General features: G+C 36.7%; 1 protein-coding gene across 6 annotated transcripts in view; it reads right to left on the bottom strand.

Annotated features, from left to right (window-relative positions):
* The window catches only part of LOC120524906 (LIM domain and actin-binding protein 1-like), a 138,215-nt gene that overhangs the window by 20,035 nt on the left and 94,890 nt on the right, over window positions 1-23,290 (bottom strand). For 4 of the 6 annotated variants that reach the window (XM_039746755.1, XM_039746758.1, XM_039746756.1 and 1 more), the window contains exons 2-4: window positions 22,673-22,807; window positions 16,547-16,592; window positions 2,799-3,206 (exon numbers count right to left, since the gene is read on the bottom strand). In XM_039746755.1, coding sequence (XP_039602689.1) covers window positions 2,799-3,206; window positions 16,547-16,592; window positions 22,673-22,794 — 576 coding nt within the window. In that variant the 5' untranslated portion in view covers window positions 22,795-22,807. Of the gene's footprint in view, window positions 1-2,798; window positions 3,207-6,614; window positions 6,726-16,546; window positions 16,593-22,672; window positions 22,808-23,290 lie in introns of those variants that run through there. The other 2 variants (XM_039746760.1, XM_039746759.1) reach the window with 2 other exon arrangements.

Below are 23,290 nucleotides of genomic sequence, written 5' to 3'. Positions count from 1 at the left end.
GATTTTTCTTTCTTCATTCCATCAATGTTTTAAACTACAGTTTTTTAAACTTCTCGAAGACACAATAATCTGCTTTCAGGAATTTGATTGCACCTCAACCACATATCAAAGAATGAAAAAAGTCCAACTTACTTGGAATTAGTCATTTGTTTACAATACAAAATTATATGATTAAGTGGACAATAAAATGGATAATACGAATAATGTTGTGGTTAGTACAGACTAGTGACAGCAAAGATGCAGTTGTTTGCTAGACCAGTGCTGCCCAAACTTGGCCCTGAAGACTTCCTGGAGCTGCAGGTTTTTATTCCAACTAACTTGTGTTTTTAAACTGGACTTCTAGCCTAAATAAGTGTGCTGTAACTTCCCAGTTTCAGTGTTCTGGGTTCAATGAAGGAATTACAAAGTGTGTTAATAGGTTTTAAAAAACAAATTATCCACATAGAACTGCTTTAATTTTTTATTTAAATTCATCCTGAACCATTCTGCCATTCTATTAGTGACTAATTAGTTGATCTGTCACTAGTACTAGAACATGAAAGAGTTTTAGGTATGTGTTCAACATTTCTTGCCTTGCATTTCCTGTCATCCTACATTTACATCGATCATTGTTGACAAGGAACACACTTGAAATGCATGTGTTCCACATAATAAATAATATGTGAATTTCCCCTTGGGATTAATAAAGTATCTAACGATATATTATTTACCCTATACAACTCCAGGAACCTCACATCCAGACTTCAGCTGGGAGAACTTTTTGTCCGAGTTAAGATGCAGCAGTTGTTTTTGGGGTGAAACTGCAGCCATAAGGGGGTCCCCCAGGACAGAGTTTGGGAACCACTGTGATAGTAAATAACCAGAGGCTTTGTCTATGTTAGTTTGAACTGCATTTACCAAAAGTTTTCTATACAAAAACCCAGGGGACAATTTTTGATGCACAGACAACTGAATGTATTGGCTGGTGGATAATTAACAAAATCAAGCAATCATGTGTAATTAATCAATAGAAGAGCACTCAAAATGAATAACCACAAAGAGGAGCGGCTGAACATACACACAAGTTAACTTTGAAACCCTACAAAAGTATAAAGCACCATCCAATGGATGACTCAAGCAAGCAGAAAGGTGACAGACATTTTTTACATTTTAGAGAAAAGTAATTTCTGACTGGGGGATAACTTACAAAAAAACAAAAAGATCTATTGATTACAAATTTTGCCCAAATTTTATCGGCTTCCGTGGCATTGACAGAATTGGCATTTGGTTCGTGGTTTAAGCAGGTTTACCAGGACTATGGCAGTCTTCTTGACAATTATTCTTTCCAAGACTCTTTTCAAGTCCGTTTAACATTATTCTTCATTTTAAAACTGCCAAGATCACATTTTGGCTTAATACAAGATTTGTTTTAAGCAGACTACTTAATAATATGTACTTCATTACTGAATTGTTTGGAAATGTTTTACTGTACAGAATTCTCCCATTCTTCTGTAACAGGAATCCTGGATAATCACATTCTTATAGCATTGTACAGAGAAGAATATTCCAATTCAGTATTTAGCAGCTTCATGGATTAGTCTTGTAGAGCAGGAATTGAATATTTTAGGAAAAGTGGCCATAAAAGGACTGAATGGATTGTGCACACAGTATTTTGGAAGTAAAATGTATGTGAACACACAGCTGCCCTTTACTTGTTCAAGCATCATCCTGCAGAATATGCATGTGCTTTATCACAGGATCAAGCCCTAAGGGTCAGGCTAGTCAGTGGACTGGCGTCATTGCTACAAACAAGCAGTCTCCTTTGTACTCGTGTGGCTATGGCATGTCAGTTTCAAAGAAGAGAGTCAGAAGGGCTGCATTATGCATTCCTGAATCATTGATAGCATCAAAAAAGAAGTAATGGCTCATTTTCCAAGGATTACTGATTGACTTGACAAAAGTACATATTGAAAACAAAGATGGGCTGGTGGAGAATGGAGTTGGCTTCACACATTCTTTGAATGAGCCCATTTACCATCCTAGTGTAAAGTGCTAATAAAAGGACAGATGATCTCCATAGAAAAAGCAGATTACATTCTTTCCTCATTTAGATATTCACAAAGAGCAAATGAACCACCAAAAAAAGTTTTAATACTATCAAATTTGGTGTAGATATGACTAAAATGCCACAAGTACACATATTGCATCAAATATAAAATGCTGCAGGAAGCTAGATATCAAGGACGACTGATCCTCAGGAATTTGCTTTCTTTTCCAGTTTAAAGGCTTACTTCATACACCTAAACTAACTTGTAAGAAGTGGTAGGAGAAGAAGCCCTAAAAACATTGTTTTGCATGTCCAATATCACTACCGATCACAAGACAGCTTTTGAATAACAACTTTTTCAGTCCAGATGTTGCAATGGGAGACAGATGGGGTTGGAATGGCTGATCGAAAAATAGAAGTGTCACTCAGACTTCATTTTCAGACTTATCATGAGATACCAGCCAAGTTGGCAGGATAGTGGAGAAAACCCATAGAATATGGGAGGGTCTACACAAGTTATCAGTAATGAAGTCTTTATTAATTGTTCACAGTAGTACTAGGGTGTTGTACTGTGTTAGCCATTATGAATGTAGAGAAAAGCCAAGCAAAATGACCCCTTTTATTGGCTAACTAAAAAGATTACAATATGCAAGCTTGCAAATTGTAATCTTTTTAGTTAGCCAATAAAAGGTGTAAAATTTTCTTGGCTTTTCTCTTAATTGTCCACCAAAGCTAATCAAGGCATTATTAGCAAAGTAAATTTGCCTCCTACCTTAGCCTGGTTCAATTCTCCTTTCTCAAACATCATTTTAAGGTTGTTGAGGGGTACACTGCTTTTTTCAATTTTCTCCTTGTTTTCACCACTCCCATCTTCTTCTCTCCAGAATTTCCTTTCCATTTTCTTGCCTTCTTCACTGTCCACTGGGAATGAGAACTTACTGACCCCTGTCACAGCAATGGGAGACTTTGCTAGGATTTCCAGGTTCTGGTCAGACGTTGCCAGTGGGCTCAGCTCTGGTTTAGCACTTGAAGGTGAGGTGACTCGAGATCGAATTTCTGAAGAGATACCCCGACCTGAGGGAGGTTGAGGGTCTGCTTCTTCAGAGGGTAACTGCTCCCACCTCTTCTTCAGAGCACTTAGATTACCCCTCTTGAAAGCAGGGGGAACGTTCTCAGTGTTCTGCAGAGAACAAAGTCAGTTACAATGAGAAGAGCTAGCATGCAAGAACAATTATCCAAACAAAGTTTAAACCTCACAAATGTATAATTATGCTCTTTTATACAGAGATAATTCCAAAGAGAAACAGCCAGTTTCAGGGATCTTTAACTTTGTTGCAAACATATTTTATAATAATCCAGTGTATCTACAGCAACAGGGATACATGGTTATCTAAAAGATATTTCCACCAAGGATAATCATGTTGGTCTCAGAGACTCAACTGTTCCATTGAGGTATAGAAGTTATTACTACAAAAGAGCCAGGACATCTTGGACACAAAAGGAAGGGAAATTAAACCAGGTAACGTAAAAAACACACACAGAGTTCTGGTGAAGAAAGTGTGGAAAAAGGTATTGCAGGCTTGAAATGTAGAAAGGGACACATGATTGCATCATGTGTATTTTTTTAGTTTGTAGTTTTCACCCATTTTTTCTGGGCTTTTATTCCACCATATGAAACTGTGTGTGAAGCTTGACTGCAATAAGTAACAAAAGATATTGAAGTTACACCACAACCGGAGTTAACAAGCAAACACATAAATGGTCTCTTAGCCACCACTGACAATTTCTGCACTCCATTACCCCTACCCTCTTGATCATTCATTCATGATCCATAAGACAGGGGTTTCAGCTATTGCAGCTCATCTGTTGTGAATGGGGGATTTAAATTGAAACCACAAGGTCCCTAAATGAGTCACAGGACTGATTGGCTGATGAAATGGCTTTTATTGTACTCTACCCAAAGGGGATTTTTTTTTTTTTTTTATAAAAGAATTTAATATGTATAAATTTCCAGAAACCGTGGTAAGGCATTTCTTTGAGTCATGAGGAATTCTTGCCTAAATTAAGAAAAATCGACAGATCCCATTAGGACTACACAAAGTAATGGCACAGAGGCACAAAAAAAATTAACACATTACTGATCAACTTCATTTTTAGGTGTGCACAATAAAATGAACTGCCAACATTTATGACGTTGCATATTTGAGTCTGTTAACAATCAAGTGGCAGAAAAGAAGGGAGAAAGTGATATTCTTACAGAAACAAAAGCTTGGGATTGGTATGTCTACAAAATGCCTACCGGAAAAAGGTTCGTAAGAGATACAGCTGTGTGAGTGACAGTGTGTATATGCCCTCCACATGTTAAGCTGGATGAAGTGAATTTATAGAAGAAAGGCAGCTTTTGTAGGGGTTACACACAAGAGGTATGGTAAAGTAGTAAGCAGCTGGAAAAAAAACTACTTGTGTACGGCATAGCACATCTACAGGGCTTATACTATGAATGTTATTTAAAAAGACACAGTGGTGTGCTTATGCTATGCTGTGCATTGTGTATACTACATACTAAGATTAACTGTTCAGAAGTTTGCTTTTTTTTTTTTTAAAAAAAAACAAAAAACAGTACTATGGATGTGCACTTACTATACTATGGAAACAGATTCACAGAAAAAGGGTGTACAGTGGAGTTAATGTGTGTGCTAAGTGCTATGCAGGAAAATTGGATCTTAGGTATAATTTGTACATGTACAAACTATATAAAACGAGGAAATAAAGAAAGGGAGTTCAGAAGAAAAGTTATGGTTTAGAAGGCAGTCCTGTGTGCATGCTATGAAGGAGTGAAAATGTCTTATTAGTACTGCACTAAGTACTACTAAGGGGGGGGGGGGTCCTCATTTATGCCATTATGAGATCAGTCATAATAAAATGACATCCGGGGATTGTTAAATATAAAATACACAATGCCAAACAATTCTCATTTCTAATGGACTTAGACAGTATCATTCATATAAATGCAACACATGTATACACATTCACTTTGATGTTGGGGACCATCTCCCAAGGCACACATGCGTAACTGCAGAAGAATGAATAGAAATGAAAACAAGACCATCTCGAAAGTGGTATTCTCACACCTCATTTGCCAACACATGCATGGCAGCCCCATTCACCCTGCACTTATTCATTGCTCATCTCTAGACGTAGTACAGCAACACCTTTGTGGTCTGTATGTTAAAACTTGTTTTCCGTATTTCCCAACTATTACACTAAGCTCACAGACCTTTAGGTATCCAAAAACTGTAAACATTTTGATTTGTTTTTCCATACATACATATACACACACACTATATTTATTTTAATAAATGTGCATACATTTATATATAAACACAGAACTAGTATGCATGATTAATTCCTTGCCAGATATCCTTCCATATGGAAATACTCCTGCTTTAATATTCAGTTTTAGATTATTTCCTTGAAAATGCTTGTGCTGCTAAGTATAACAATTCAAACAGTAGACAAAAGGTTAACTTTAATGAATTCCACTGGGACTTACAGACCCATTTCACAATGTTTACTTAGATTTCTTGAATATGTGTTTGTCTGTTACATGATATACACATAAATGCATGTTGGAGGTAGCACATATCTACAGTTACAGAATTCTTGAATCTGTTTTGACTTCCAAACAACTGTATAAAGTGTACATCGACTGTACGGATTTTCTCTTGGGACACGTGCCCAATGTTCCAAGATCCAGCACTGAACAAGAGTAAAGAATAAGAATGGGTCTAATTAAGCCACCCTTACCTCATCCATTACCATTTCAATTAACATTTTCTATGTCCGCTCTTGCCCTTGGCCTCTACCTGCATGACAGTGCACATCTTGATCCAGTTACTCTATACTAAATAGTTTTAGCTGCTTCTAGAAAACTGTTATGGCAAATGTGGTGTACACTGGTTTGGAAAACAGTTCACATATTAATGACTGCCAAATGGTAAATGGATAAGTAAAATAATCTGCAGTATATTTAGTAAGTCTCATGTTTCAGCATTAGATTTTCAGGTAATTGATAAGACACATATCACATGCACTAAAATATTTTGATGAGAACAAGACATTCTGCTTATTATCTTCACCCTGAAGCAAGTAGTTAAGAGCACCTAGTGGCCCACTGTTAAATTGGGTCTATACAGCAACCCTTTGTTTCATCGTACTATCAGTTTTAAACATGCTTTTCAACTGCTTGCCTCTACTGCATATGCACTCTACTTGAAGAAAGTGGTTTAAAAAGTTCCATATTTTGCAACTTCGTTTTACCTGCTGTACAACATGCCCTAGACATCGAACCATGACCTCACAGATCAAGGCAAAGTCTGGTCTTATCAGAGGCTAATCCTGTCCCTGCAGATAACTGGAACTTAAAACAAATGTGCTGCAGACTGAGACCTACAGTTTTAACTTTTCCCAATCCCAAAATGAAGCAGAATAAGAACACACATTTAACTGTAAACTCTGAAGATTAAAGAATATAATGATGTTTCTAAACTAATGTCACTACCCCAATTAACCCCAGGATTCTACTTACAGAAGGAGCCGTGAGATATTTGCCAGACCCCGTTTTCAAATGTGCTGCATGGTTAGCACCTCCGTTAAACTGAGCGCTCACTCCCAGAGAGTACATGTAAAAACCAGTCCAGCCCCTCAGGCATAAAAAGGGGGAAAAATCCAGGAAATGCGGAGGCAGAACTGTTGTAGTGAAGTTAACTATTTGTGTGCCATATGCAGGACCTCCACTCCAGCAAAATGCCTATTTACAGCTAACCACTAACCCCAAGTCAAAAGCCACAGCTATGTTTACGAAGACATTCTTGCATTCTTACAATGAACTATATAGCATCAGTCATTATTTAAAACAATGACCTGTTCTTTTAAGATTCTTCATGTTAAAGTGGATTGAAAATTGCTTCTCAGACCTAAGTGGTACACAAAGTGTTAATAGCCAAAGTCATTTGCTTGAGGGTCCATGACACTAACCTAAAAACTTACACTCCTTTCCTCCCAACCCCCATGATTAAAGAAACTTAATGTTTTCACTCAGTTCTTGGTAGACAGGACATGACAAAAGTTGAATACGTAATCAAAGCCTTAGGGTTTGCAGCAGGAATCTGCATTTTAACATTACTTGCCACCTACCCTCCCCCATTTCAAACATAATTCTAATATTAGCTACGTTCTCCAGAGACAATTAATTATACTACAGTATATTAAATAAAGACTTCATGATGACCAGACAGGCAGCTTGCATGGGGATATTGCTCAGAGCCTTTATGTAGGTAATGTGAAGGGTAATGAGCATATCATTGGACTGTAAAACATAAGACTCAATTTTATCTCTATAAGTTATTTCCAACATGACCAGGAGTAAGCTATTTTATGCACTTGCATTATATACCAAGGACTTTCCGGAGAGTTCCTGCCACCTTTCAGTTTTACAGTATGACCACTTTGGAGTTTTTTTTTTTTTTTATACCAAGGGTTATGTTGATAGTCTATCAACTTAACAACCTCAAAACTAGAGAGATATATGCATAACTGTACTTCTGTATAAACCCTTTCAAACTGGAGTCTCAGTAAAAACTGATTTGAAACAAACTTTGGGGGAAAATTAGACGAAAACACACAACAGCATTTTTTTTTTTTTTATATTTACACTCAATTCAGGAGAGTAATACAAAATGCACACACACACACAACCTTCCCAATCACTCATAACCATTACAGAGACTTCAATTAAAACATTCACAGACTTTATTTTACAAAAATTATTTTGATGAAGGCTGTATAAAGCTAAACTAAGAACTACTTAAGACTTAGTAGGAGAGACACTGCACAAAGTAGGGCATATGAAGAATCTTGATTAGATACTGTGAACAAAAATGTGAGAGGTTATAGATATGTAAGCCTCATTACATCCACTTTAATACAAACCATCACCTGTGTTAGGCCACTATTAAGTGTAGTGCATTACACCATGGTAAAATGGTGCTGCAGATCAGGCTCATTTAGTTCCAGTCATGGAAGGCAACAAGTACTAATCTCCCCTAAATTCCTAACATATACTGTTAATACATTTTTTGTAGAGACCATAGCTTCCAGTTCCTACAGTAACCTCTGAGTTTTCCCAATTAACCTAGAGTGTAAAGCTTAAAGCACTGACTTTAACATTCAACCCACTGAAATTTATTCACAATCGGACTTGCTTACCAATTTTCATTCTCTCAAAGCAGCTGTTTCTATTGGGGGTTGGCTTATTGCATGTATGTGACAAGCAAGCAGTTTCTCAGTGAGACACTTGTTGGAAGAAAAAAAAATGGCAGCAAATAATTTTATTGACTAAATAGTTTTGTATACAGAGTACCTTTAGTTCAAGTACTACAACAAAGCAACAATTAACAGCAACACAACAATCACTACTCAATTCTACTCTTTTAATAAAAAAAGTCATAGCAGATGTCTTCATTTTGAGTCACTAATACATGAATAAAAAAAACAAAACTTCCAATACTGTACTTCTACAAAGCAGAGCAAAAAAAAAAAAAAACTCAATTTTTCACGAAAACAATCACAAATCAGAACACTTTATACTTGAAAGCTTCACATGAAATGTGGGAATACCAGCTCTTCGAATGACTTTTTTCTTTAAGACTTAAGTGATTTGTACTGTACATAGGTACACTGTTAATAATTACTGAGCTCACCAAGATTACAGGAAGGTAGACAAATGAAATTCTTACTGTTTCACTTCAATAACAAAAAATGAGGAAGGAGCACTTCCAAAAATTTTAAACAGTAAGTGAGGCAAGTGCCAGTCTCTTCATAGCAAAAAGAGCTCAATCAGGCAAGCCAATTTCTATTCTGTAATGCCTTTCTTAATTATTTATAATTCTGTAAATATTTCAGCCGATTTTCTGTGGTCAGTATACAAGTTCTAGCCACACAATGTTTAAGTCATGACTGATTGACAGATGTCAGTAAAATGGCTTTGAAACTGAATAGGAGACAGACAGACAGAAACAAAGAAGCAAATGTTTATTTTACATATACAGGTCCATAGAAACAGCTGGCCACTCATTAAGAAAGTACTGGTGTTCACTGTGAAGACAGGAATACACTTCCTTCCTTTGGACAAAAGCTTCACAAATATATAAAGTAATCAATTTCCAAAAGACATCTTGTTGCTAGGCTTTTTAAAAAGAGGAAAAAAAATCCAAACAATTTTTATTAGGGTGCTTGATCCCTATTGCTTTCTTATGGTTTTATCAGAGATCTATTGCTTGTAAAGGTATTAATACTGCAACACTTTCAAAGAAAAGGAAACAGGCCGGCATTTTGATACAAAATAAAAATCTATTAGCCTATCAGCTAAGGTGTAACTCGTGTTCCCCCTTAACACTATCGGTTGGTTACCTTGTATATTGTGCCTTGACCACTATGATATCTGCATATACTAGTATGAAAAAGCATGAATATCAGTGGAAGTAATAATACCTTTTTGAAAGACCACTAACTTTGGACATAAACTAGATTTGGGTTAAAAAAAAAAGTGAATTTGTAAATTATTTCAAAAACACCAAGATTTCACATATACTTTCATTTCTTTTCCCTGGTGGGGTTGTGTTGACAAATACCAGCATTAAACGTTTATTTTCAACACTTTAAAACAACTTACTGCTTCCTATATACATACAGAAGATCATAATGTTGAAGAAAAAAAAAATTACAATTGCACAACACAGACAGTCTTTGCTTAAAGTATTATGTAAAATTATTTGGATTGCATTATTGCATTTATTTCAAAAATTACACGTCTTTTAAGTCTAATGATAAAAAGATCTTCTAAAAATGTCATTGGAACATTTCAAAAATAAATACACATTTGTTTGTTTAACCATCTGTTAACATTTAAGAAAATCTTTCATGCACAGACCCATTATTCCTTCTTGCACAAGTCTTACTTCGGTATATAGTATATTTAAGATTAACATACTAATATTTATATTAACACAATTTCTTCAAACGTGTGCTAGTGTTGCTCACAGTCTAAATGGCCAAACAGAACAGACAAGGCCACTGTATCCCCAGTAATAGTGCCTGGTTCGCATCCTGCACCTTTCTCACTACATGCCAGTTTCCCAGTCAATCTAATACTGCTCCACACAACCCTGAGAAAAAAAAAAAGAAGTTCTGCCCCATGGTCCTCTCTTACTGTTAAATACAAAGAATGAGATTGCAGGTTAAAAGCAGAATAAATTAACTTCAAAAAAATAGTTTTGCTAGGCTGTCTGTGCATTTCAGTGTGATCATCTCAAACTCACAAAGCGTACAGTGTGCACAAAATAGGGCACATTAATATTTAAAGCAACCGGGTAATATAAACCTATCTAGACTTGGAGAAATATGTACAAAAAGATGTGCACTGTATATAAATCTAAAAATCTACAAACCACGGAACTAATACTAAATATAATAATCATAACTGTAACTTAGGCATTCTTATTCTATTATTGCTATTTTAGCAGCATAAAAATATTGTCTTGCTAGGCATTTATGAATATTCAGAAAAAAGTTTTGGATGAGAACAGGTTAATTCAGTATAAAATTTCATCTGCTGCTTTCTGTTCTAATATCATCAAGCTGAAGATTCTCACAGTACAACTACAGTTGAATGGTAGCTATAAAATAATTCCACATTTTGTTAAATTTATAACAATTTTTTGCAGTTTTAAAAAGTAACATTTGGCATTTACCAAATTACTGAGATATTTTTATTCAAAATATACAGTCATCCTTCTAAAAGGAAATATTTCAAGTCCATTTATTGTCAAATTGCTTTCACTTTAAGCAAAACAAACAACCACGTGTGCACACACACACGAAAATGACACCCATAGTTAGCAGCCTGCTCCATGGGCTTCCAAAAATGCAAAATTGGGAAGTTATAATCACATTATGCAAAAAGAACAACAGTAATGACAATGACACATCACAGGGTCAGGGAGCCCCACTAGAACACAATTTCTCTGTAATGAATAGTTACCTTTGTGGAAAAACTACATCTTACATAATAAACATTTAGCATTTTAATCAGAGGTACATTAGCATGGAAACTTGCTTGGTTTGCCCAGGTACTTTGTTCCAGGAGGTCAAAGTAGTAGAAAGTAATTAACTGAATGTTATTTTATTACTACTGCTCAAAACTAAGGAGCATTGTAATATCTCATACTTTTATTTAACTCTTCATTCTGGCAGTACAACACAGCAAGATACTAATAGACTTTCAATCTGAATAGAGGTTAAATGAGATTAATTGCATACAGATGACACAGAAGCAAAGACTCCATTATATGCTATGATTAACAAAAATAGATCAGCTTTTGACAAAGCAAAAACATACACACACACACAGGTCAGTTCAATAGTTCAATAGTTTATATAAAAAAAAAAAAACCAACATCAGCCATCAAAGGCCCCATAATAAAGCATCAGTAGCTCCAATAACCAACAGGTCAACTGCTTTGCAATCACAGTAAACAGAGCTGTTACAGGTTATATTGGATGCTTTTAGTAGAAGTCAAGGTGTCCTGGAAACATGATTTCTTATATTTGACAGAGCAAATCCCAGGATGGTGACTCACACCAAGCTGCTCTATGATCTCTCCAGAATAGGAAGGCGATTTAAGGAGAAGGACTTTGCAATTAATCCAGCTTAAAAAAAATGTTCTACACAAAAACACACATCAAGGGGCTCTCTACTGTAGTTAACTCTGATACCTCCTTCAGCCTCTACAGTCAACTCCTTCACTGTCACCCAAGTACCTTATCTATATTCCATAAACATTCCAAGGTCAATAAATTGACATCTGGTCTTCGAACATATAAAACTAAAATGAAGTGCAATTAAATATTTGATGTAGTTCTGTTCTCTGTGCATCACAGCTAAAATAATCCTATAGATTGAAGGTGTAAGGAGTTTTCAAAAAAGACGCAGATTAACACCTATTGTCACTCTTAACTATCAGCGTCCATCTTCTAGCCTCAACCCACACCAAGGACAGCGAACAGTAAACTCACCAATCTTTATTTTTCAGAGACCCCAGTTCCCTTGTCCATTCTCTAAGCACCCCAAAAATCATACCTTGTGATGCTGCATTAGATCACTCAACCAGACCTTGGTCTTTAGGAATAAAATGCTAGTGAAACAGGCAACAGCAAACAGTTACAAAGCTGGAAGGAATTAAAATCGGATTAGGTGTTAAAGAGGGATTTAGGCCTAATTTCCAGCCAATTGAATAAAGGAAGTACAGGTAAGACACTGAGGTTGCATGGGTAGTAGTTTGTTCATAAAAGGTTTTCTAACCTGCAATGGTGGGAGGGATGAAGGAGTTGGGGTGGTTATATGATCTAACTCAGTGTAGAATGATGAACAGGTGAGATATAGTAATTTTTAAAGGTGGGCAGATATTGAGGGCCTAAAGTAAAGTTTAGTGTACATAATTTGGCATACACAGTTACTCATTTCTCATGGGATTGAGGAGAGATCTTTGGGGATTGGGGTAAAATGCAATGCTTAGAAGCTCTATCCCATTACATTCGTCATCACAATTCTCCTCATATCCCCCAAATCACTTTCATAAATGGCTCATTCTCCAGTCCTTGAACAGTGTTAATAATGCTACCATTGCTCTCCCCCTTAGCCAAATTATGATATATGTTCTTATCCTGATAAAATCTGTTTTTAGAACTTGTGTATCTATAAACCCACACCCCAAAAAAAAAATAAACACAAACACACACACTATGCTTTGTCGAGATGATACTGCAGTCAAAGTATTTTACACATTCATTTTAATTTTATACTTCAGACTGAATAAGCTATATGCACACTGCTATTCTGATGTACTTCTGGTGAAATCTCAGCTAGATCAGTCACCGCATTTGTCCATACAGCACTTGTTGTTTAGTAACGAGAATGTCAGCGAAAAAAGTTTCATCAGAGAGATAGCTCTCTAGCTGAACACTGTTGTGTATCTTTACGTCCAACTTCCAGGAAGTACAAGGTACTACGTTTTCATACAATTCCCTCCGATGTGGAAACCAAATCTAAATGAATCATCGCTATCCGGAGAGAGAGCTTTATAGTTAGTCCCCCATACCAGAGTGATTAGCTGGCATTTTAAAAAAAGAACTTTTGCAAGCCAGTGTCCGAGACAGGACGGCAACTGTTGAAGAAGGGAGCAGTTCCCATGACTGAGTGGAACAATTTTTCTGAGGTTTTGGAGGGAAAAAAAAAAAAACCCCAACAGAGGGTAACACACCAGGCAACAAGGAAGATAACATGAAAACAGTATCTCTCAGAGAGGTGATCCTCAAGCCGTGGAAACAAATTTGAGACCCTTAAAATGAAGCCGCAGTTAGGCATTCACTGTTTTGCTAGCTCAGACATTTGTGTTTTTTTTTTTTTTTAACAAAGCAAGATGTTCATCAGACTGTGTATTAAGCTTATATACATATTCTCATGTCCCTGAATAAAGTGTAATAACTAATTATTGAAAAATGGTTTTCTTAAATAAGCCTAATGTAATTGCATATTTGTCCCATATAAGTTCATAGCAGAGACAAGTTTAATACTTCCGGATCTTACCTTCGTAATTGCGGATGCAGCTTGAAATATACAGTTTAAAGAACTACTCTTGACATTTGCCACAATGTTTGAATACAAGTTATGTTGTTAACCGTAAGTCTGGGCACATCTTGAAAGTTACTGGCTGAAAAATGCTATAGCTAATCCGTGTTGATATCAGCAATGGAAGTGACACGGCTGGCTTGCGTAAAATGCGGGAGAGAGTGGGCATACAGCCAATTGCTTTGTAAAGTGCTCAGGAGGAGTACTGTGAACAATAATTTAGTATGAATGAAACTATGAAACCAAGATTGAATACTAAAATAAGCACCCAAGAAATCCATTAGTGCAGTTCTGGCATAACATTCCTAGATGGGCTTCTGTAACATTCAGAACAACAACTAAGCTGGGAGGAAGAGGACGGTTTCTAATAGGTTCTCTCACACCTCAAAGCAGACAGAAAAGGAGTTTGAATTTTCCTAACCTCTATTTCCAACCATATTTATAAAAACTTAACCCTCAAAGTTAACTTGCACACATTTCATCCTGTTTGACACAAATTTCGAAAAAAAGAACACTTCTACATCAAATTAATAAGATCTACGCAAGTTCCATAAATTTCTGAATTTCGCAATGAAAAATCCTGCAGATTTCATTAAGTACAAAGAAATACAACAGTATATGGTTTTCTTTCAGGCTCTGACTTTAAGAGACAAACTGCTTTATGTACTGTACACTGGCTAGTTTATTATTGTCTTCAGTGTAGGATTTTGTAGACCATCAAAAGCACTTAACCAAAACACCTCACATATAGCAAGTGTACAGTGCAACAGTTTCTATGGCCAATGGTCTAGAGGGTCGCTCAGGCTTACAGTACACAATGAGAGGCTCTATCTTGTTAGATTCCTCTGTACACATTAAAATAAACTTGAACTGTAACCCTAGTCAGTGGTGTGGACCAATTAGGCACTAGTTGACTAGACCCAAGTCACAAATGTAACTGTTACCGTTAATCTGATGATCTGAAACGGTGGCTTTAAAGCTATTGAAATTTATTAATTTGATATACTGTAGTCCTTTGGTGGATGGTCAATTAGAAAAAATCCTCATCATCTATCCATCTATTTACCAAACCCAGTCATCCAGGGCAGCATCACAGGGAAACTGGATGTTAACCTAGCAATCGTTGGGAGAAAGGTAGGAAATATACATTGACAGGGTGCCAAGTCCATTGCAGGGTGAACACACACACGCAAATTTTGTAACAGCAAATGGACAAGCAAGATAAATACAAAGGACATAAACCATAATGTCTAAAGATAACATTTCTATAAAAATATAACCCAAAACATTTGAACTTTGTACTCTCTTTTCACTAATAAGCTTTGATATTTATATTCCACATATGTATTTCCAAGATTGATGAATCCAAATAAAATTTCCAAAATATTGCTGTCAGTCACAGCTCAGTAACTAAAGTAACATCTCACAGCTTGTACAGTGGGGGGAGGAACCCAATAGCTCTTTTATGAAGCTGAGCGCTTCTAAAATTTAAATAATTTAAGTGAACATAAAAAAATAAAAATTCCACTTCACTAAATAAAACCATACAAACGCTTAAAACAAGCACAGCTGTCTGTAAACAAGCAGCATCTTCCACTGGGTATGCTTTGCTTTCAGGTAAATAAATGGGATCCATCCTTCTTGTAAATGGGCCTTAATTTCAACATTCTGCTCTGTTGGAATAGAGTTAAGGGCCTGCCTTCTTCCTATTTCCTAGGTGCTTTGCTTTATTAGCTCATTGGAAGACAAGTAGTGAGATTGCCCAAACACCTGCATAAATATTTAGCCAATTGTGCGATTCAGGTTTCTTTGTTGCAGTTCTGGATTTTTTTTCTGTTTAAATGGACTAGCCTATTTTAAACCACACTCAGGGGAATTACAGTTTACATAACACTCATTTTGCAAATTTTACTGATAATAATGAAACATAAGTACAATGTTTCAATATATGTATAACTAGCTATGCTACCCATCTAAGAAAGGTAGAAATCCAAGTAATAAACATTAAGGTTTGCAGTGCACCATCTATTGGAAATTATTTTCTAATGCATGTAGTAATAAAATGTAGTGCCTTTTTCATTCCAACAGATGACAAATCACAAACATTAACACAGCTTTTAAGAATCCCACACTAAATGGAACACACACAGCAACCAGGCAGACACACAGATACAGACACTTGTCATTTTATTAAGGTGGATTGAAGGTGTTACTGTGCATTGGCACAACTATACTGAATTAATTAGTAGCATAGTCCGAGCAACTAATTAAGTGTCACTCTGTTAGCACTGAAAAGTAGGAGTTCCAGCACGTATGGTTTGACCCTTCTAAACTACTGTGAAAAGAGGAAGAGGAATCCTCAAAAGTCCTCTTTCAATGTACTCCACTGCATAGGAACTACCACCTATGTGATGCTAATTCAGCTGAAAGCATTCACTCTTGGTATCTGTTCATGAAGTTTAGTCAATTATAATATTCAACAGTAATTTATAATTCCTTTGTCTCTGTAACCACACAGATTTTTAAATTTTAACAGAATTTTGAGATTTTATTCTTAATCTTGACATTAGTCACTCCAACAAAACATTTGAATGTGCAGTATTAAACTCATCAATGCAAGTCCATCATCTTAAAATTCAGTATATCAGTCTCAACAAAACTGCACTGACAACATCAAATTCAAAACACTGCTAAAATATTTGTAATGTTCAACATGAAAAAAGAACAAAAAAAGTTAAATTAAGCTGCACAAATTAAAGTAATAACAGACTTACAGACTTCTTTTTATCACCACTAGCTTCTTCGGCTGCCTTTTGATATCTGTTTAACACACAAAACACAAAATATCTGTTAACACAAGTATCTTTAATACATAGTCATAGGGTAATCTTGCAAGTTTTAGATCATCAAAGTAACCCATTTTTGTTCCAGTTTCAACATTAGCACCATCTACTGGACAAAACACCACACAAAAAGCACTCCATTAGTGGTGCATTATCTGGCAACTTCATAGCCTTATTTGAATGATATTTGTCATCAGTAATAAAATGCCTCATAGTATTTTTTATGGTGTATGATATGATCTCATAAATGATTCAGTTAAAACATTCAGACTTTAATAACATCCACAGATCACTGGTGCACCATGGTTTCAGATAGCCAACATGTATACCAGAAAAGTCCAATATGTGTTAAACCAATTTTAACCCATCTCCCCACCCATCTCAAATAAACCAAGAAAATCATTTAACATTTCATTCAGCAGTGCTGTATTAACTATTAGCATAATTTTAAGAGTTCTTAAATATTTCCAATTATGCATCTGTGTGTGAAAACTATTGGGCAGCAGTTCGAGGCATAAATTAAGAAAGTTAATCTTGAAAACAAGTGCATTTGCCATACATTTTTTAATGTTAGGATCAGATTATTAATCAGCATGCTGTGCATTTGTTGCAGTTTTTTTTTTCTCCCCACCTTACCAACAATTGATAATGATACTGCTATAAGTACTAAACAAGACAGATTATATCCATCCATCCAACTTCACATTAGTGAATCAGGAACACAGGTAGCTGGAAAAATCCTGGTAGAATTGGATGCAAGAACCCAACAAAATACTGTCCCCACTACACTGCCCAAGGAAGTCAACAATAAAGCTCAATTATAAACCAAAAAGCTACCAATTTATCTCAAAATTTCTAACCACACACATAAAAAGTAACCAATTTATTTTTGCTTCTCCATTGTTTGACAGAGATTCTTCATTTTCCATGCAGTGAACTCAAACCAAAATCTATCTAAACACTGTATTGTTTTTATTTCCAAGGTATTCTGTATTCAATAACAAAAAAAGGATTTGCGACTGAACAAGTTTTTGCTCTCATAATTTTCTTGTATTTTAACCATTTCAAGATACTAAAGCAATTTACCGATACTGATATTAATACAATGGATCAATTAACTGTTGAAATAGCAGTGCCATTGTCATTTTTGCCTTTCACAGTGCACTTGGCTTTCCATCCATACAACAATTTAACAATAACACCACATGCCAATGATGTAATTTATTTGCTGTTCTACCAAAGTCTGTTATTTTTATCATCATTGTGTGTATTGACATGTAACTGGCTACACTTTATGCAATGTACTGTGTTGCCTTAACACATTCAACATTCTGCCTATGTGGAACTCAAAACAAATAACAAACAAGTAAAACAGTTTTAAGTTAAATAGTTGGGATATAGGGCGCACCAACAAAAGTGAGCAAGACAGAGTACCAACAAGGATGGAACAAAAGCGCGCTGTGCCTTTGAAAAATGCACTAAACTAGTAAATAGCCTCTTTGCTATGCAAGACATTACAAACAAAACTTGTTTCCAAATGTGATAAACCAATAAATGCTGTTGTCAAAAGTAGTTGTTTTTTCCAGCTTAGGGTCATCACTAAAGCTGACCCATTTTTAGTTACTGTACCTGTAAAACCTGTTCCATCTTATATCATCATCCTCATCTTCTTCTTCTTCTTCTTTCGGTTGCTCCTGTTAGGGGTTGCCACAGCGGATCATCCAGAATTGTTGTCTGCATATTGATTTGGCAAAATTTTACACCAGATGCCCTTCCTGATATAACCCTCTCCATTTATCCAGGCTTGGGACCAGCACAAAGAAACACACTGTATATACTACTGTAATTTCCCTCTATGCATGTTTAGCAGCAGATCTTTGAATAAGTGTATAGGAGCCGCAAGTAGCAGAATCTTCATTAAGATTTTATTGTTTGCGTTTAGAGCCTTGCATGGCTCAGCTCCAGCCTATCTTCCCGATTTCCAATATCCCTACACATTCACCAGGGGCCTCATGTGTAAATGATGCGTACGCACAAAAATGTTGTGTACGAACATTTCCAATTTCAAAATCGCAATGTTTACAACCTAAACTTGGCATAAAGCCACAAACATTTTCAGGGTAGCCAACCCTGGCGTACGCAAGTTCTCCGCTTGGTTTTACAAACTGGCGACACACAGCATCAAAGCAGTGCTACTGTTCCAGTGTGGTTTCCCTTTCTTTTTTAGATCAACATTCCTGACACAGCTTTATAAATACACTGAAATCAACTGCATACTGTTTATTAGTTTAATGCATCCGATTGTAATTAATCTGTAACAATATAAAAGCCCACAGAATGGTCAAACTATTCTAAATACCATAGCTGCTTTAGCGTTGTTACTCTCACTGCACCATTTTCTTCCTCTTTTTTCAGCTGTTCCCATTAGGAGTTGCCACAGCAGATCATCTTTTTCCATATTACTCTCACTGCACCACTCAGAGTATTTATATCACTGTAACTGAGTGGGAATCAAAGGTCTACAGCAGCTGACTGGAAAGAGAATTATCGGTATACAGCATCAAGCACACGCTGCCTCAGCCATGCTGTCTATTGAACTGCTCTCATACAGCAAACACCAGAGCCTTTCCTCAAGGTTCAGAAACAGTGTATAAATATAAATGAGTCCATCAATTGCTCCTTGTAGAATTCTTTGTAGTAGTAAGTACAATTACCTCACTGTAAACTTGTGAAACAGTTATACTGTAATACAGGTAGTCCCCAGGTTACGGACATCTGACCTACGAGTTGTGAACGAGGCCGCAGCTGTGATGCATGCGCCTCAGTAACTGCCACTCTGTCATCTTTGGCCTGGGGAGGCTGGAGGGGGATGATTTTGCCACCCGCGCAGTGTAGTGACCTTCAGGCAGTTCTCGGCAGCAAGCGTTTTCACTGCCCGCCCACCACACACAGTTGCCCTGTTCATTCTCAGTGGGCGGCTGGAATGCTGTAAGCGGTGGCTGGACGGGGGCGATTTCACTGCCCACAGTGTGGTGTCACTCAGGCCGCAAGCGGTTTCACTGCCCGCGCACCACACACAGCTGCTCCGTTCATTCTCGGTGGGCGGCTGGTAATGCTGCAATCGGTGACCCAGGTGTGGCTGAAAGGGGCGGCGGGGGGTAGCATTGTAGTTTGCATCGGATGGCTGCCTATTGAATGGGGGTGATTCACTACCCGCCTTTGGCCGCATCGTGTTCATTCTAGGTGGGCGGACACTGCAGGCAGCATACTGTAGTGGAGGGGACTGTGAGGTGGGCTGGTGATGAACCGCCTATCGATACCCCCATTCATTCTCAATAGCAAGCCTGCTTGTACTGTTACGTACATAGGAGGAAGTTGTCTCTTGTCAGTACATCAGACGTGTTGATGACGGGTGCTTTCCTGCTGTGATAACATTTACAGTGCTGTGCAGAAGAGCTCATCTTAATCTTTTGTCTTCACCCTTCAACAATGTCTCTGAAACACAAATCTGATGCAAGTGCTGGTGATACAGTAAAGAAGAGAAAAACCATCACTATTGAAAACAAAGTAGAAATAATAAAAAGGTCAGAGAGGGGTGAAACTCCATCATTCATTGGTTACAGTGGGTCAACAATAGCATTTATTAAATGTACCAGCTCCGACTTATATACAAATTCAACTTAAGTACAAACCTACAGTCCCTATTTCGTACATAACCCGGGGACTGCCTGTATTGCACAACCTAATTTAATTTATTTAATTCTATAAATGTATGTGTATTTTCATGGCTGTTAACTATCATTTTAGTTGTGTATTACTTTGGTTTTTCTTTTTATCCTAAGGAATTCTGTTTTTACTCTTTTTTCTTATCTGATGTTTGCTTTATTGCTGTAAAGGACTTTAGGTCAACTTTAACCTATTTTAAAACTACTATATAAAAACATGACTTGAGTAATACGAGGAGAAACAATATACAACCATGTAATAAAGGATAAGTGCACAATTTATAGATCCAAATATCTATAACTTACTAAAACTCACAGTACTTGTGCGAGTGTAAAGGAGGCTCTGTACAATTGGAGAGAGTAGAGCGGTCTCAGAAACAGAAGTCAGGGGGCTCCACGGATTCATGCTGGAGAGAGTGGATTGTGACAAGCTGGCCATAGGTCAGCACAAAAGTCACATTTACACTGAAGTAGATGCTTTTACTTTAGCATTTGCCTCGGTGTCTGCATGGTCCATCATAAACTGTCAGTATTTCAGTATAATTAGGGTGAATTAAAAAAATACAGTACAAAAGGGAACTTTAAACCTACAGCAAAAGACTTTTTGAATTTCCATGTAAATATACTAGTTTATTTTTTGAAGCAGGAGCAGACAAATGCGAGCTAATTAAACAATTAGATCAATCAGAATTAAGACTTACCCACTGATGTTTAATGATGTCCGGGATTTAAAAGAAGAAAAAAAAAAAAAAGAAAAAGGCACTCCAGGACTGAACTGTGAAAATACATGTTTCAGATAATAAAAATAACTGACCTACAGAAAAGTCAGTAACAGGAAATTGCACAAAAAATTGGTACTGCAGGTGCTTTCCACCTCGGAATCTTGGCTACAGATCAGGTCAAGCAGACACTGCAAGTTGGCAGTGTGACACTGGCGAGGGGGAGTGAGGGTTAGTGGAAATGTTAGAATCTGGTAGAATGGCATCAAAAGCTAGAATATCTGTTACTGTTTAACATGGGGAGCATACCATCTGTTGACACAGTCATTCTGTAAATGGATATTAAATAATACATACTAGGCCAAGGCCTTTTTTCATGGAAGCTTACATTTAATGTTATATATGTTTTACAGACCTTTTTCATGTAAAGCAAAGGCAGGTTTACAGACTCATTTAAGTTAAAACAGAGGGGCAGATGTGGGAACTGAATTAGCATCTCTGTGGTTTAAGTCCAAATGTATCTAGAGAGGAGTTTTTTGCCCCTAAACACTTTTTCTGGAAAATCTTTGGTACAGTTCCAAATCTTGACAATACCTCCATTAAGAGTTAATCAAAGGAACCTCTTCATTTGACTGGCCCATGTACTCTAAGCAGGTCCCAAAAGACAATACCCTAAAATACACTTTACCCTCACGACAGGAATTACTTGTCAGCTCATATTATTCAGCAGGAAGTTTAAAAGCTGGAGTTTAAAGCAATGACAAAATGCACAGCAAAGTACTCCCAGCCAAAAAATGAATAATGATAAATGGATCGGTTACCTCTAAGAGACAAAATTAAAGTTAGCTGCAGGAGTCTGTAGCTAACACCCCAGCACAGTACAGTGTCATAAATCAGAGAGTTAAACAGATTTAAAGTTTACCGATAACTCGGGCAAAAGGCAACACCTTTCTCACACATTCATTCAAAAGTGATATACTTGCCAAAAAGAGAAATGAGGCAATGGTCTTCCCTGTGACTCAATAATACTGCTGAAATCTGAACCAACCATGTCTTTTCTGAATAACCTTGTCATGCTAACCACAACAGTGGACTGTGTACTATGCCATCCAAAAAATATTTTATATAGAATATAAATTTTTCTATATGATCAAGGAAAGCAAGGTGAATAAGGTTTGCATTTTGTTGGACTATTGCATCTGCTTTTTGCTGACATAATCATTTTTGTACATAATGATCTTGCTTTAACACTAAATCAAGTTTTGTTATTTTGATGGAAATTAATTCCAGTAACAGTACTAACTAAAGAATGAGCAGACTGTTAAATGACAGAAAGAGGATAAATGGATAACAATCTTTTTAAACAAAAGATTTCAATTGGACTTCCATTCACGCATCTATCCATTTTCTTAACCCACTTATTCAGAGTGACCCCCAAACAAACTCTTCAGAAGAAATAAAATGGGTTACTCCCAATGAATACAGAGTTATATGCCCAATAAAAGAGTGTCACACAAAACAAATAAAGAAAGTCTTCACTGAACCCAAAGCACTTCCCAACAGAATTATACTCATACCCAGACTAACAAACTACAAGAACATATTATACTCACTTGGAGAAGCGTTCTGCAATGGCTGTTGCTTTGCCCCGACTGCTGACGAGGGAAAGCTCCTTTGCGGTGATGCGAAGAGACTGAGAGGCCCACTGCCTCCGACTAAAGGGAGATGCTGCCATACTTGAATCAAGCCTGAAATAAAATAAAAACAAGGTAGCTTGCATCTACATTTAATGAAAGAATTTTTAAGTATGGCTATTCTGGTATAAATGGCATTAAATGGTTTCAAACCATTGTGTTTAGGTTATATTGGAAAGTTTAAAAAAAAAAAATGGTAGGAGGTAAAGGTAATAGAGAGAGAGAGAGAGAGAGAGAGAGAGAGAGAGAGAGGCGTGAGAAGCTAGAACACTCATTTAAAAATCTCTGTTGTAGTTCAGTAAAGCTCTAGGCGTGGTTGCTGATTAATGGCAAAGCAACTACCACTAGCACACCCCGGTCTTTAGAAAGCTTTGAAGAAATGCCCAGCTATATAAATAGACATTTTTGCCAATAACATGCTACATTTAAAATTGACCAAGTTAGCACACCCATATGTATAAAAATGTGAATTGCTTTAAGAGATGTAACAAATCTACAAAAATGTATTTGCTTTTTAGATCTCTCTAAAGATTTTGC

Source organism: Polypterus senegalus, chromosome 3 (genome assembly GCF_016835505.1).
Source record: "Polypterus senegalus isolate Bchr_013 chromosome 3, ASM1683550v1, whole genome shotgun sequence".
NCBI classification, from domain to species: Eukaryota; Metazoa; Chordata; class Cladistia; order Polypteriformes; family Polypteridae; genus Polypterus; species Polypterus senegalus.
The sequence above is the reverse complement of the archived record's forward strand: the minus strand, read 5'-3'. Positions and strand labels throughout refer to the sequence as shown.